Source organism: Odocoileus virginianus, chromosome 14 (genome assembly GCF_023699985.2).
Source record: "Odocoileus virginianus isolate 20LAN1187 ecotype Illinois chromosome 14, Ovbor_1.2, whole genome shotgun sequence".
In the NCBI taxonomy this organism is placed as follows: Eukaryota; Metazoa; Chordata; class Mammalia; order Artiodactyla; family Cervidae; genus Odocoileus; species Odocoileus virginianus.
Genome location: NC_069687.1, coordinates 67,165,496 through 67,182,631, shown reverse-complemented (window position 1 = coordinate 67,182,631; position 17,136 = coordinate 67,165,496). Strand labels below are relative to the sequence as shown.

At 51.9% G+C, this 17,136-nt stretch overlaps 1 protein-coding gene across 1 annotated transcript in view; it reads right to left on the bottom strand.

Moving 5' to 3' along the window:
• SLIT3 (slit guidance ligand 3) overlaps positions 1-17,136 on the bottom strand; it is a 723,374-nt gene that overhangs the window by 100,789 nt on the left and 605,449 nt on the right. The window contains exons 15-16 of the mRNA XM_070476865.1: positions 7,131-7,281; positions 5,855-5,929 (exon numbers count right to left, since the gene is read on the bottom strand). Of these exons, the coding sequence (XP_070332966.1) occupies positions 5,855-5,929; positions 7,131-7,281 (226 nt within the window). The remainder of the gene's footprint in view (positions 1-5,854; positions 5,930-7,130; positions 7,282-17,136) is intronic.

Below are 17,136 nucleotides of genomic sequence, written 5' to 3'. Positions count from 1 at the left end.
GATTGGAGCGAGCTGGGAGACTCTCAGACTAGATTTCTGCTCCCTGCCTGACTCTTCTGAAACTCAGCTGGTTTCCTTATAAACCCTGGTAGTTTGGTCCACAAGAACCCAGAAGTGAAAGTCACACACAGGGGAGACTTCAAATTACCCCCAAATTTGACATGGGAGGAGAGAGAAAGGCTCTCCCAGCAGCTATAACTCATCCAAATGCTGGAGCTTCTCCTCCAGCTCCAGAGAGTTCAGTTTCTTGGGGAACTCAAGCAGACAGGGCGGGCAGTGAAGATGAGTTTCGGCAGCTAGCAAGCGGGAAGTTCCCGCTTCCTGATATTTGTTTCTTTAAATGAGCAGAATTAACATCACGCTGCTATAAGGTTTGCGAATTGGATTTCCTCAGGCTGGGAGAATGGAAAACATAAGGAGGGAAAAAAAGGGGGACAGAATTATCCAAAAGACCTGGATGCTGCCCTCTCTCCGTCCAGGCAGCTTCGGCTGAGGGACAGACAGAGTGACTCAGGGCAAGTCCCGCAGTCAGCCGGCGCCCCGGGGCTTTGTGAGACCTCCATCTTCCCTGGTGTCCCAGACAGGAAGGAGTCTGCCCCCAAGGTGGGAGACCGGGATTCGACCCCTGGGTCAGGAAGGTCCCCTGGAGAAGGAAATGGCTACCCACTACCACATTCTTGCCTGGGAAATACCATGGACAGAGGAGCCTGGCAGCTTACAGTCCATGGGGTCATAGAGAGTCGGACACGACTGAGCAATTAACACACACAGACACACACACACACACCATCTTATTCTCAGAGGAGTATCTTCCTGAAGACACCCCCGATCCCAGGAAACCCCCAAATGAAAAACTCGGGCCACGGCGGGAGCCTCTCACCATTTCATCTCTGCAGACCACCCGAAGGATGACTGCTTCATCACGGCTTTGACCGCTCCGAGGATGGGGGTCTCACACCTGGCAGGACCCAGCCCCAGAAATCGCTGCCCCAGGCCAGGGTGGGATCAGGACACAGTGAGTGCTCGGCTGCACTGCCCCTGCAAGCTGCTGGGTGCACTTTTAAACCCTGTTCTCATTCTTCCCAAGAGACACTGAGGCCATTCTAGGCTGGGGGATTCACTCCGGAAAGCCCCTGTCTGGGAAGGAAAGCTCGGGCTTCTTCTAGGACCCCGTCTCTTCAGCTTCATAGGACGTCCCACAAACCACGGTAGCATGCAGAGTGTCGTGTGCGGGTCCCTCAGCCGTTGCTGAGTCTGGACTGCAGCCCACCAGTCTCCTCTCTCTAGGGAACTCTCCAGGCAAGAATACTGGAGTGGGTTGCCGTTCCCTTCTCCAGAAAGCAGCTGTAATCCTGTGTGAAGTCCCGTCCTGCACGGAGAAGCAGTGGGGAGAGAGCTACCTAGACTCCTGTGAAAGCTGAGTATGCCGGTCACGGTTGAGAGTACACTGGCACTGTGTGGGTTGGTGAGGTCCTGTCCACCTCCTGAGCCAACTCTCCCTTCCCCTGAGATGGAAGTTCTACTTCAAGCTGGGGTTACAAGCTCCAATGTCCCAGGGTCCAGGCAGGTACAAGTCAGAAACAAGCCCCGTGGGGACAGCAGTGATCAAGAAAGCATGTGTCCCAGCGAAGGGGGCAGCCGCTCCTCAACTCAGCTCAACGAGAGCCACTTGGGAACATGGGCTGTTTTGCCAGATCTTCTGGTTTCCCAAAGGATGCTAGAAATCCACATTAATTTTTCTGTGGAAACTCCTGATTTTTTAAAAGAGGGTGTGCGTGTATGCTATGGCGCTTCAGTTGTGTCCAACTCTTTGCGACCCTATGGACAGTAGCCTCCCAGGCGCCTCTGTCCATGTGATTCTCCAGGCAAGAATACTGGAGTGGGTAGCCACGCCCTCCTCCAGTGGATTTTCCCAATCCAGGGATTGAACCCACGTCTCAAGCATCTCTTGCACTGTCAGGCATGATCTTTACAACTAGCACCACCTGGGAAGCCTAGCAATTAGTTCTTTTGTGTGTGTGTGTGTCTCTTTTTCTGTTTTGCATATAGGGTTATCATTACCATCTTTCTAAAGCAATTAGTTCTTATTAAAAACAAGTCCCCACCACCAAGTCCACCCATGGGTAACTGATTTTGGCTAGAGGGGTGCTAGGTTTCAGTCTCTGCTTGAGATGGCCTCTCAGTGTAAGAACTGACCTGAAATTCCCCTGAGAGAAGTCATGACCCCGCTCTGAAGGCGCGGTCACCTGAAAAGTTTCTCCAAGCTCCCACAGTCCTGATAACCCTTGTGGGGAACAGCTCACAGCTTTTCTGTGCATCCCCTAGCACAAGTGATCCTTATGCAATCTCATCTTCCGCACCGGACAGGAAAGGACCCAGAGGCTAGGAGAGTGTGGAGAGGCACAGAAGAGGCCAGAGTGCTGGCCTGGGGTCGGGGTCCTCCTCTGCCCCCTGCTGTCAGGGTGCCACCGTCCAGACCACACCCTGAGCGCACAGGCCCCACAGACCCCGGGGAGGCCACGCAGACTCGGCCCAGACACAGCTGGCTGCAGCCACTCTGAGGGGCAGAGCTCCAGCACCTCCTCAGGGTGTGGGGGTGGTGATGGGGCCCAGCAGATGAGGTCTGTTTACTTAAAAGCAGCTGACATCAGGACTTGCCTAGTGATCCAGTGGCTAAGACTCCACACTCTCAGTGCAGGGGGCCTGGGTTTGATTCCTCACCAGGGAACTAGATATTATATGCTGCAACTAGGAGTTCTCAGGCCTGAACTAAAGACCCTACATGCCTCAACCAAAAGGTCCCATGTACTAAGATCCAAAGAAAATAAAATAAAACACCCATCACAAAAGCTTTGTTCAGGCAAGACTTCTAATGCTATTGGTTGTGAGTGCAATAAATAAATAAATAAATAAAATAAGGGTCACCATCAAGTTATTTTAAATAGGCGGTTGCAGCTGGTAGTCTTTGGGACCAGATCTGCCCTACTGGGACACTTGCTTGGTTGGCTGGCACTAACACATGCATGGATTTAGGCACGCACACGCACTCACAGCATTTACTGCCTTGAGACAGTGCTTGCAATCCCAGCTGACCTGCACTGTCACACTCTTGGCTCCCGGCTTGATTTTTAAACTTGGACAAGTTTCTTTCTGTGTTTCAGCTTCCTCATTTGGGAAATGAAGCAATCTCAAAGCTGTTGTGTTTTTCCTAGTGAGGGGTAAATGCATGAATATCAGTACAGTTTGGCACAGAGTACAGTGATTAGTATCTGTGATTGGCCATTATTATCAGTGATGCCTTGCACCCACTGCCTTTTCACGGGGGGTCGAAAGTATTTGAGTTTGCAACTCCTGTTTTAAACGTATAACCATCTACTCTAGGCCACTCAATCCAGATGTCCTCTTTCTTTCTATCTTCCAGCACTTTCTCACCATAGTCCCATGGTCAGAGGACATGTCTTTCCCCTTATCTTTTACACTTCTTTTTTTTTTTTTTTTTTAATTTTTATTAGTTGGAGGCTAATTACTTTACATCATTACAGTAGTTTTTGTTATACATTGATATGAGTTAGCCATGGATTTACTACACTTCTTTTTTTAAAATTTGTTTTAATTGGAGTATAGTTGCTTTACGATGCTATGTTCATTTCTGCTGTGCAGCAAGGTGAGTCAGGCCTACAGACACACACGTCCCCTCTTGTTTGAATTTCCTTCCCAGTCAGGTCACCACAGAATACTGAGAAGAGTTCCTTGTGCTGTGGAGTAGGTTCTCATTAGTTACCTATTTTATACACAGTAGCCTTACACTTCTGATCTTCATCATAACTTACAAGGAAAGTGGATTTATCTCTATTATGCAAATAAATACCTTAAAGTCCAGAAAGGCTAAGGGCATTCCTGGAGTGACACAGCAGGGGAGGGGCAGAGTTGAACTCAGAACAAATGCAGATCTGCCTGCTCTTCCCCTCCACCTGGACTTCTGGCTGCTCTCAGGAAGGGACTATTAGGCAGCCTCGACCCTCCTCCCCGCACGGTAAATGCCAGGATGAGCTGCGTGCCACCTGTCTCCTCTGATGAGAGTTCAGCTCACATGAAACCACAGTCCCCACTCCTCCCTTCTGCTGCATGGACACTGAGGCTGTGCTGTCTGAACTGTGGCACCTGAACTCTTTGTTGCAGCATGTGGGATCTAGTTCCCCGAGCAGGGATTGAACCTGGGTCCCCAGCGTTGGGAGCACGCAGTCTTAGCCAGAAGATGAGCAGGAAGTTTGGAGTTGAATTTGAAAGGACATGTCCTGGCAAGTGATGGGTGATGTCTGTGCTGGGTTCCTGAAGCTAGAGATGGGCTTGACCACCCGGACAGCCACAGTCCTCCCCAGGACCCGCATGAGCCCTCCCTCCTCTGCCCCTTCAGTTCCTGCCTCTCCACTGCTCCCAGTCAGAGGGCGGTCCTGAAACTACAGCCACATGGCAACTGCAGGCAGGGAGGGAGGGACAAGGCCTGACTAGCTTTAATGGGATTCAGATGCTGCACAGGGCAGGGTAAGTCTCTTTCCTTCTCGCCTGAAGGGGACCGATGTGATGGGTGGAGAACAACATAAAATAAGGGTTACAATTAATTCTCATTACTCATCATGCTTCAGTTCTACAAAGTCACTAGGCACGATGAATTAGTGAGTGCTGAACCATCGCTTCTAGGGGAAATTGAGGGGTAGGTCCCTGTGAGCCCCTGGTCACAACGTTTTTGTTAGCTGATCAATACATAACCTTGTTTGATGCATGTTTCTGTTTAAAGACATCTTGTTGGATATATATTGTTGATCTGTTTACATTGTACTCACAACCAATAGTACTAAAAGTCTTGCCTGAACAAAGCTGATATAACAAGTATTTTCTCTGTAAAGCACACAGCCCTTCTGGACTATGCTTTAGGTCCATTTTAAACAGTGAAAGCACCTACAAAAGCACAAATATGCAAAAAAAATGTGGCACTAAGTACACTGTGGATTGGACACTTGTTTATAGTCTGGGAGCTGAAACAAGAACTCAGAGCGTGGCCTTTTTCTGTTTCAGCTGAGGGCACGCGTGTAGGGTGACTCAAATTTTTTGCTGCTCTGTGTTTAGGAATGACCATGAAAACATATGAGTATGGATTTTGAGGTTACAAATAAATGTTAGCAAATACAGGGTCTGTGAATAATGGGACTACAACCATATTTCCTCTGTTCCAAAGGCAGACCCAAACTCAGGCTGGGAGATGTGGAGGACGTGGTGCAGGTGGGAGCAGGGTCAAGGAGAAGGGAAGTAGATGGTGAAGGGACCCCTGGCCATGCTGGCACGTCTATGGGGGCACCTGGGGAAGGGAAAGTGGGGAGCACGTCCAGCTGTGTACCAGTGTGATCACGGATGAAGGAGGTGAGGCAGCTGGTGTTTCTGCTCCAATGGGTCAGACCCACATGGAGGCCCTTAAGAGTCTATCTAAAACCAGACCTTCCAACTGTCATCTCATAAAAATTACTATAGCCCATGGGGTTGCAAAGAGTCAGACATGACAGCGACTAACACATGCACCTTAGGTCCCCTTATCTCACTGCCAGCCCTCAGTTGAGTCCCTTGCATCACCCCTTGGGGGTAGATGATGAGTGCAGAGTAGGGGGCAGGGGTGAGCAGAGGGGAGAGGGGCTGAGGCTCAGGGGGTGTGCAGAACGCATGCTCTGGCTCTGCATGGCCCTGTCTCAGCGTTCTGCTTCCTGGGACGTGACGGGGAGACTGAGAGGGCCAGAGCAGAGGGACATGAAGGCACTGCTGCCCTGATGCTCTGCTCCAGTCTACCAAGGTCCTGAGGCTGGCTTACATTTTCCGCAGGTTGGGCAACTTCTTGAAGATGCCAGTGGCCTCAAGAACAGATATCTCATTGTCGTTCAGTCGCCTGCATGGGAAGCAAGCAGATGAGGGGGTGGATGAGCTCTGGAAGGGACACCTCTCCCACCGGCCCCCCATCCTCCCAGGCCTTCAGCTGAGCTGATGCCCAGACCTCGCTCAGCCCAGGTCCAGAGCAGCGCAGACTCCGTCTGTGTGACTCCTCAGCACGGGGCGCCCAGAAGTGAGAGGAGGGGTGTGCGGAGGGCGGAAAGGGAGGCCAGGCTCCTCTGTGAGGAGGAGCCCCCACGATAAGGGCCTGTTCAACTTGATGAACACTCAGCACTTGAACAATCAAGGGCCAGAGATTTGCCTTCATTTTGTAGGGGTACCAATGACCACTTAAACTTCTTGGGAGGTCTCCCCAGATTCTCCCAACTCTGCAAGCCACTCAGCGCTTTCCTGACCAGGTCCCTCTGCTAAGGGCAGCTCAGGGACTCCATGCTCACTGTTCACACAAACCCAGGGAGAGCAGGAGAAAAAGAAAGGCCCTACTGTGATTTGTAAAGTCAAAGAGAATAATAACAACAACAACCAATTACACAGGGCTCTCTCCACGCTCAGATGTAAGACGGAGCCTGTGCTCGCCTCCTCTGACCTCATCTCCCTCACCCCTGTGGGAGGGAGGTGTCATCACCTCCATTTTACAGCTCAGGATCTGACGCTCAGATCTAAGAAGCAACTTGCCCAATCTCAGGAGAACTAGAAAAGGCAGGAGTCAGGCCCAGGTATGTCAGCCCCCACCCGCTGCACCCTCATCACCCCACGCTGGAATTTTGAGCTTGCTCACTTCTGGGTAAATGCCTCTTTATCAGCAGAGATAGCCGGAGGCTCAGATATATCTGATGGTTCTCGCTGTTTTCTCACTTCAGGTCATATCCATCTTTCTGGTTATGTTGTAAGCTTCCTAAGGGCCAGGAAGGGTGGTCTGCCTTATTCATGTGGAAACGGGTGGACCTGGCAGTGCCTGGCTCCCAGTGAGTGTTCCGATAATCTTTGTAGAATGAATGAACTGTCTCTATTTGCAAGTAAACAGTCCTCAGTGGAGGCGTGAGGGTCTGCACTCGGCTGGGAAGAGGCAGACAGCAAGGAGCACCCGGGTCACTGAGCTGTGGGGTGGGGGGTTGCCTCTAGAAGACCACCCCAGCCCTGGCTGGCTCAGGGAGATGGGCGTGGGGGTGTGCAGGGGTCCCTGCCCCTGTGGCACTCACAGGTCGGTGACGTATTCGGGGAGGTGGCTGGGGACGCGGGCCAGCTTCTGGTTGGAGCAGTCCACGATGGTGCCCTCGCAGCGGCACCTGTCCGGGCACACGAGGTCCATGAAGCACTCGCTGCTGAACCTGCTGCGGTAATCTTCCGAGCCTGGGGGGCCAAAGAGGGGGTGTCAGCATCGGCAGCCAGCGCCGGGGCAGGGCTGTGGGCAGTGGGGACGGGGCGGGCATGGGGTGGGGGGCGGCCCAGAGCCAGAGGCAGCACTGCCCGCAGGCTGCGGCCGCCCCGCTGTGCCTCCTGCCCCTCAGCCTCCAGGCTGCTCGCTTCCCTTTGGTGTTTGTCATTCAACACTTTCAGGTCTAACAGCACAAGCTCTATGAGTTCTTAAGCTTCTGTGGGCCACAGGGACCTTTTTCCACGTTGGGGATTTGGTGTACAATTTAGGGGTGTCTCAGTCTGTGATGCCCACCATCATGGACCCTCTAAATACATTTTGAAGACATTTTGAAGGGGTTTTGATGGAAGCTATACTGGGGTGGGAATGAGGTCAGGGAAGGGGGTGACAGACTCAGCTGTCTTCAGGGACAAAGCAGGGCAGAAACGATAAAGGGGCCCAGCACACGGCAATCAAACCACTGACACGTGATTTTATTATTGGGAAGTAATCATGAGAGTTGGGGTACGGGGGAATTGATGCCTGCTGCCCTGATGCTTGGGAATTTGGCTCAGGGTTGCCTGAGAATTCTTTAAAAAAAATATTGGTAGTGAATTCATACGTAAAACACTGTGAAGACAAGCACAGCTCTTGTGAGGGTTAGATACACCTGCTGCCTTTGAAAGGAAGCTCTGTTTAACTACAGTGAAAAGCCACTTCCAATGAGCTAAAAGTAGTTGGAGCTAAGATTAATGTTTGGAATTGAATTTTTCTTGAGGTTGCACAGTGATGGTAACAGGGCCAGTGATGCACTGTCTTGAGAGATGCCCTCAGGAGCTGCTTTAATGATCAGAAATGATCCCCTGGCACCCGGGAAAACCTCTGTAAGACCAGAAATCTTGCCTGAGCTAAAAGGGAAGCTCTGATTCTTCTATCAGACATGAGCCAGCTGATTGGGGTTGAGTCTCTTTTATTTTCACTTTCAACATATCATCAGCACCATGACAGGCACAAGAGCCTGGCTCACATTTGTCCAATGCATAAATGGGTGTCAGCACATAAACTGCCCCGTGCTTAGGTCCACAGTGCTTCAGAGAATGTGAATGTCACTTGTTTGCCTGGCTAGCTGAGGTGCGCCTTGCCCATCTTACGTATGTTAGAAGCAGAATGGGGACCTGCAGTACGGAGATCTGGGCAGTAGAGGGCGTAGGTTTGCCCAGACTTCGCTACTTAAACCTCAATCTCTCTGCCTGTAAAATGGGAATTACATAGTTGTCCCTATCTCACAGGGGTTGTCATGAAGATTCAAGGAAGATCAAGATTTTGGAGAGTTTCTGGGAAAGGGTCAAAAGGGCCAAGAGTTCTACAGATGTTTGTGATTCTGTTTTGTTTCTTTTTTCCCCTAGGACGTAGTGGAATATGTGACAGGTCAGAGGCCATAACCATCAGCATAGCGAGTGATAATAGCTGACACATATGGAGCATGAATCACGAGCCAGGCACTATTCTTGGCACTTCAAACAGATGACTCCATTAAATCCTTCCCACACTCTGGGACTATTACAACTCCATGTTACAGATGAGGACACCAAGGCCTGCAGGTCATTCAGGACGTGGCAGAGAAACAAACCCAGGCAGACTGCCGCCAGGGTCCGTGTGACTAATACCATGCTTACTGCAGATCTGCTTTTGGACAAAACCTTAACCTCAGTCCTGCGAATGATAATACGGTCAAGTCGAGGTGAACTGAATGGTATTTTCTGCTAGCGGGCTTCGGGGAGACAGGAAGGAAGGAAATGTCTCCACTGACTTGTTTGTTTTCCACTCCTCACACTTTCTGCCCACAGTAATGCCTTACTGGGGAGAGACTTGGGGGGTCTCTGATTCTGAAGGGACATCATCTACCTAAAACAGAAGGTCAAGGCTTGGACCTGTCTCCTTTCCCTCTCTGCTCCTTCCCCATCCACCTCCTTCACCCCATTTTATCCCAGCCTTGTATAAGCAAAATCCATGCAGGTATCCCTGGTTATTTGGATGGCTTCCTAGTCCAATGTATTATGCAAATCTCTTGCCCTTGGCTTGCCAGCAGCCATCCCACTGAATAACTCTGACCTGGGCCATTTTCTCCCAGACACATCAGTGAATCTTGGGTGAATCACAGCGTGCAGACCCTGCAGAATGACAACGCTCTCTTATTCCCTGACGGGGGTTCCCCATGGTGGTAAAGAAGCTTTCTGTGCATGCATGTATTTTTCCTTGAGAAGGTGTCTACAGTGGGATCCTTGCAAATGGAGGAGACCTGAGTGATCAAAGCCAGAAAGACAGGAGGGAGGACAGTTTGCTCACCAACACAATGAGCCTGAAGATGCGCGCAGGCTGGGCCGCGGCCAGGGACAGTCACTGATTAAATGCATTTTCGTTTTAATCAAGGTGAGAGCATGTGTGGTTAGTGGGAATCGCTCTCTGTAGTATACTTAGACTACAACTGGCTGACCTCTGCAATGGAGCCGCCGACCCATTTTAATGAAATGATTTTGCAATTAGATTCGATGGACTAATATGTTCTTCCCAACATTTTTCCCCTGATGTTTTTGTTATTGCCCTGGTTTGTAATAACGAGGGGGTCAGAGTGTGATATTTTCTATGAGTGGGAGCCAGAAATGTTAATAACAGCGTACGCACGAGACTGAAAGGGTGTGTGCCACAGCCAGGGCCAGCCTGAAACGCCACCTCCATCACTTCATATTTCATTACCCAAATTTCCCAGGGTTTCTCAGAGCCATTTGTTATGTCTAATGCTCATAACTACCCAAAAGTATTTTTAACTTTTCTAGAGCTTTAAAAGTCAATTTCAATCTCCATGCATATTCGTCACTGACAGAAATACTTAGTAGGAGAGGAGTAACTTAAATAGGCTGTCATTTCTTCTCTTTGGGAGAGTTCAGAGAGGAGAGATATCAGAGGATTTGAAGAAGGGTCATAAAACTAGACCCTGGCTGAAACAGGCTCTTGGGGGAACTGATGTCACCTGGCATTTCACCAGCTTCTGCCCCTGGAGCCCTCCTCCCCCTTGGCAGGCAGTTCAGAACGACGACACTTGGAACGTGAGCACAGAGAAACTTTAAGAGACCAGGGGAGTGGAATGCACAGCAATGCAACTTTATTATGAGCCCTGCCCTGCCACTGCTTCCCAGGAAAGAGTGTGTGCTACACTGGCATGGCTTAGGGCTGGGGCAGGTGAGGAGCCAGAGCTCCCACTCTTTGGACGGACTCGGCTCTGAGGCTGGCGCTGGGCCCAGGGTGGCTGCTGTCTCAAGCAGTCTGCATTCTGCACCATCCTCTGGGCAATGAGTTTGCTGAACAGAAGTCATGGATGCACCATTATCAGAGGACCAAGGAAAGGCCAAGGCACAGAACTATCCTCTTCTAGCTCCCTAAGGTGTGTGGGATGAAAGAAGAAGGAAAGGAGCAGAAAGAGGAATTGGGGGGAGTAGGAGGCTTGCTGGGGCTCTTTGGCTTGAAAGGACAAGCAGAGGTCAGAGGTAATGCATGGAATCAAGAGAACACTGCTAGGCACACAGTTACCCACTCGTGGGCAAAGGTTGAGGGACCAGATATCAGTTGGCTGGAAAACAGCAATTGTTCAGCAGGAACTTGGAGACTGGTTGGGCAGACAGCTGTTCTAGTGAGCTCTGCCCTCAGAGTCAGACATGAGTCAGCCATCTGCCTAGCAGCAGAGAGAAATGGCCACAGCCTGCAGCTGGGCACTTCCTGGTCACAGCCAGCTGAGGAGGGCCAGGAAAGCTTGGCATGCCCCCTCTGTTCAGAGGGAAAGGGAGTTTCCTGGGCCTGAGGACTTGTTCTGTTCCGAATGGGCCTTGGTATGGTATTCATGCTGGCGGGGAAGGAGCTGTGTAAAGAGGGATGTTTGCTCTCTTTCTTGCTCAAGCCATTGTCAGTTAACAGAAGGAAGCTTGAAAGGGAGTGTCAAAAGATTTTTTCAATATCCTATCAAGTCAAGTCAATGTCTTTTTGATTTTGTAATTCAAGGCAAAGGGCCTTGTCCATAGCTGGGAAGGCTGAGGATCACAGCTGTAAACAGCATCCATGTTGGAATCTGACGACTCTGGGCAAGTGAGTTGACCTCTCTGTGCCTCAATGTAAAAAAAAGGTGTTCATCACTCAGCCGTGTCCAACTCATGCAACCCCTGTAGCCCGCCGGGCTCCTCTGTCCATGAGACTCTCCAGGCAAGAATACTGGAGTGGGTAGCCATTCCTTTCTCTAGGGGATACTTATCTGCAAAATGGGATTGGTAGGGTTGTTGTGAAGATTGAACACGGTGATGATGTAAAATAGCTCAGCACTGGGTCTAGAGTAAGCACTCAACCCATGGTACAAGAATCCAGATAAACAGGATTCTCCATGGCTCGGCAATGCTGGACCCTGGCTCCGGGGGGTAACTTGAGAGAGAGAAGACAGTAAGAGCCGCACATCACCACGGGAGCCCAGAGCGCAGAGCCAGAGCCATCTCTCACGTGGGCCAGGACACAGACTGCAGGGTATCAACCAACAGCACCATCTTCTGGTTATGTGGGGTCTAGGGTTTATCAAGAAATAAACAGAATGGGAGGCCCCAAGACCCCTCTCTTTATTATCAGAGGCAGGAGGGTCTGCACTCCCCTACATGGTAGTCAACTAGAATCACTGAGGAGCCCAGCACTTTGGTCTCATGTTCACTGTGCTTGACAGCTCGAGGAAAAAGCCTGGATGTGAGGCTGTGAGGGGACCAGGGTCAAAGTCCTCATGAGAGGGGTCAGTTCCAGGAGAAGCCTCAGGCTACACCCAGTGTCTCGGACTCACGGATGTTTCAGCACTCTCATGCTCACATTAATTCTTAATGCTCCTGGTAAAGACGGTGGGTGAGGGGTGGGTCACCACCAGTATGACGTTCGGGTTAATTACCAGTTGGGAAGATGACCCTGGGCTGGGACTCTTCCATGAAGCAAATGGCATATGCCTGGGGTATACGTGTTCCCTTCAAATGGAAGAAGAAAAGCAGTGAGCTCAGACCTAAAGACCTTTCCCTCGGCTGGCACTGGGACTAGACTTGGGGAAGGGCGACTCCCTTCCGACAGAGATGTGGAGGCGGATCTGGGCCTGCCCTGCCCCCGGGGGCTTCTGCAGCTCCCCTTTCAGCCCGGATCTGCTAGCTGGAGGGGGAGGCACTCTGTGAGTCCTTCGCGACTGCTCCCCACCCTGGACCCCTGCTCGTGGTGAGGCTGGCCCGGGAGAGGTGGGTCTGGCGGAGGCGGGTGCGGTGCTCCAGAGCAGAGAAGAGGTGTCCGGCGTGTTGGGCCATGCTGCAGGAGAGCACGGTGCTTTCCGCGGTGCTTGACAGAACCATGTTCCGTTTCCATCGTTCCACCACATGGTTAGATCAAGCACAAAGGAAAGCCCCGCGGCGACTGGTCAGAGTCAAGGTCAGGAAGCAGCGTCAGAGAGAGGACAGGCGCGCTCAGAGGAAGCAGCGCGGAGCAGCGGAAGCCAGCGCGGCCCCGCCAAGCGCCAGTAGTACCGGGGGCGGGGTTCCACAGCAGCGCGCCCAGAGATGGGGAGCCCACTGCCCTCTCGCCCCACCCACGGCGGAGACACAGGAGGAAGGGAGGCCGCTGGACACCCCTAACCTGGAGTCTCCCGGCAGGACACATCCTTCCCAAGGGAGCTAAGACCACAAACATCTGTGATCACGTCACAGGCCTGAACTGAGACTCTGCACCCCACTCAGCCATCTTCTCTCTTCTCTGCTGCGCGGGCCCACCCCACGGCTGAGTGTTCCCCTGGAGCCTTCAGTGAGGACACAGGCCGGGCTTCCCAGTGGTGCGGCAGAGCTGAAACGCTCCTCTTTAAAGTCCCTCTGCCGTCTCCTCAGTATTCTTCAAGGCCCCAGAAGGTCTGGCTACAGACCTTTGTCCCAGATCACTCGGGCATGGCGCAGAGACCCCTGTGTGCTCCCAGCAGGGGGAGTCAGGCCGCTCCAGGGCCTTGGGCCTGGGGCTGAGAAACCCACAGTCCAGCGATTATGGTGGGGTGCCTCTCTCAGACCGAGAGAAGGAAAGGAAGTGCAAGGTACCAGACTCAAGGGTCCTTCCTGATTCCTCCTTGACTGTCAATCACGAAATGGGTTAGAGAGACCAACAACCAATAGTTCTGTTTGCCATGGCCTGATGAGGGTGCTCAGCATTTATACCCTTATCTGCACTAGATCAGGGGTGGTGTTCATGAACTCCAGCCCAAGCCATGGGGAGGAGAGGCGTGCATCCTGAAGAGCCCAGAGTCAGGGCTAGGTGACTGGGACCCTCTGTGTCCTGCCCTCTGACAGGAGGAACAGGGTCACCGTTCCTCCACAGTAGGAAAGATGGTGGCAATATCTTGACAGCGTAGAGGTTATCTGCATTGACCAACTGGTTAGTCCAAGTCACTCTACAGCTCTGCACCTGGTGCCGCCTCTTGCTAAGGCCCCTCCTCTGACTGGCTCGAGTTGGCCACTATCTTTTAGACTCTCTCTCTCCCCTCCGCCAGTTAGGCAGAGCTCTGCAAACACTCTGGTTTGAGGATTTCATACACAACTTTGATCAGGCCCTCAGTGTCAGAGAAGGCAAAACCCATCCCGTTCACGCCTCTGACCCCAAGCCTTAAAATCTCCTTCTCCTTCTCCTCCTGGACACAGCTGGGAAGCCAGACACCCAGCCTAAGAAGGGCCTCTATGCTTTGCAACAGCAGCCCTCAGATTGGTTTGGTTTGATTCTCTTTGGTTTCCCTCAACAGAAGGAAACGGAGGGACCTGGGAGAAAAGTAATCAAGAATCTCGCCATTAGAGGCCCTGGGTCATGGATCTTGTCCTGAGAATGTCGTTCGTTGTTGTTTAGTTGCTCAGTCGTGTCTGTCTCTTTGCGACCTTATGGACTATAGCCCACCAGGTTCCTCTGTCCAAGGGATTTCTGAGGCAAGAATACTGGAAGGGGTTGCCATTTCCTCCTCCAGGGGATCTTCCTGACCCAGGGATCAAACCCCTGTTTCCTACACTGGGAGGCAGATTCTCTACCACGGAGCCATCCTGAGAGTTCGACTCTATAGTTTCAGATAAGACTTCCTGCTGTTGGCCTCAGCTGTCGAGCACGGACTGAATGACCCCCAGGGGCTCTAAAGCTCTGTGATGCCCTGAGAAGCGTCCTGCTCTGTGCCATTTCTGTGCAGACGAGGACAGAGAGGATGCCACCCTGTACTTTTCAGCATGAGTTTCTGAATCTCCACACACAAAGTGGAGGAGGCAGGTCAGAAGACAGGCAATATTTTCCAACCTCCAAGTGCTCCCCTGAGGATTCGCGTGGGTTCTTAGGCAGCCAGACGGTGCCTTCTGAAGACTTAACTTGATGGTCAGATTACCCCAGCCAGCAACACTCACCTCTAACCTGATCTTGCTGCCTAGGGCATCGGATGCGGCTGATGGAGGCAGACATAGGGCAGCTGGGAAGCCAGACGGCCCAGCCTAAGGAGGGGCTTTATGCATTGCAACAGCAGCCCTCAAATTGGCTCCTAATTACATCAGCTGTCTTTGCAATAGGGGTGCTTTTAGGGTAAAGTAAAATGCAGACTTGTTATCTGTCAAAGCCAGTACATATCACCTGCCCCTCCCTTCTTTCTTCTTGAGCTTCCTGGCAACACAGAGCTTCAGAGCCATGGCTTCTGCGTCCCTCAAGGCTAAGCAGGTCTGGGTCCCAGTGTCTCTCAAAGTCAAGGTCTTCAGAGTTCACCAGGACCTAGCTTTCTCAGCCTTTCTTGTCTGTCTGTCAGGATTACCACTGCTCTTTCTCTACCTTTATAGGAATCATCTTTCTGCTTAGTATTGATGAATAAAAATATTTTCGACAAGGTGAGTCAAAAAACCCTGTCCCTTTCTCCTATTTCTTTTTTTTTAATAAAAAATATTTTTTTTTCAGTAGTTGTGGCTCCTGGGCTTTAGGGCGCAGGCTTAGGAGTTGTGGCTCCCAGGCTGAGTTTCTCCGAGGCACATGGGATCTTCCTGGATCAGGGATAGAACCTATGTCTCCTGCATTGGCAGGCAGATTCTTACCACTGAGCCACCAGGGAAGCCCTCCCTATTTGTTCCTTTTTAAAATTCCCACTCATTCCTACCCCACATAGGAAAAGAAGACAGGGCTCCTCACAGCGGTCTCCAAGCTTTTTGGCGCCAGGGACTGGTTTCATTGAAGACAGTCTCCCCACTGACTGGGACAGGGTGGATGATTCCAGGATGATTCAAGGACAGCGCATGTACTGTGCACTTTATTTCTAACCTAATGCTACTGCTGACCTGACAGGAGGCACAGGTCTGCGACCTGGAAGCTGGGGACCTCTGTGTCCAGTGCACACGGGTAGCTGGTGGCAGAGCTAGAGTTAGAACTAAGCTCTACTGTTTCTAGGTCTGCTGGCTGGTTCCTCTTTCTCCTAATTAGTTCTGTCTGTACCTCATCCCCAGTCCCAGTCTACAGTCATTCTGAGCCAATGGCTGACTCCTGGGCTGGTTCCACCCTGCTCTATGCCCCAGGGTCTTGGCGTCAGGCAGGATGTTGAGATCAGGACCAGACCCCCGTGAGACTGAGGGACTGGGGTGGATAGACAGCACCCTGCTTCCTTGGCATCTTATCACCCCTCTTCTTTGGCACAACTGCTTGTCAGAGCTAATTAGCTCAGCCCTGGCCAGACACGGGTAGGAACAGAGCGGGCGGGAGGGATGAGGGGCATAAGTCATGAGGAAGAGGTCTGGAGAAAAGATGGGTGTGCCTCAGGGCACAGAGACAGACGGAGAGCACCCCCCCATACACACGCTGTGGGCCCCAAGGAGGGGCTGAAGGATGGAGCTCAGGGCCTGGGGCCGGGGCCTCAGGCTGGGGAGGCAGTCACCGCAGCAGCGGGGCCCCTTTGCCAAAGGCCCTGCACTGCCACGCGCTCCGTGGTGGGGAGGGGCGCGCCAGCCCTGCGTGCGAGCCTGCCCCTACCACTCGCCTGCTGTGACCACGGTGCTCCTTCACCTCTGAGCACTCAGCTCCTGCTGTGGCAAGGGGGCCTCTCCTGCTGCTTTTGAGGGAGGAGACGGATGGGCCCCTGGGCTGGACACCTGATGTTTGTCAAGTGGAGTAAAATCGAAGCTTTATTCTCACCTAGACACACCAAGGACAGAGCTAGTGGCAGAAGCTGTGCTCTGCTGAAGAAAAGAGATCGAGTGCCCAGTCCTGGTGTCAAGGAAGACTCCCCTGCACATGCACAGGAGGGTTCCTCTGGGGTCCAAAGGGGAGGGGACACCACCCCATAATTAGTGGGGACACCCATCCACAGGCCTCTGCGGTGGGACCCATCTAGGCAAAATTTGCACACACACCTTGGCCCAAGTACCAGTCCAGTGTGAAAAAAGAAACAAGATAATGGGCCAAAGGTGAACAAAGGCCTGGAAAGGCTGTCCGATGCAGGTGACTTCAATCCTGTCTTTACTTCGCTCCTCATTCAGGACGCCGCACTCCTTTCCGGCTGCGTATTTCTGTCTTGCTTCCAACTTAAATGAATAAACTGTTTCTCCGTGTGTTCTCCCATATGTTGTGCTGTCTCTAGTAATAAACTCTGTACCTGTTTTGCAGTTTTTACCTCCTTGAAACAGTTTTGCTTTCAAACTGGGGTAAGAATCGGGGAACTTGGCTTCTGGACTCTAGCCCCTGGTGGACTGGCAGGTAGGTTCAATCCCTGGACAGGGAAATAAAATCCTGCTTCAAGACCACTGTCCCTCCGAGAACAATCTCAC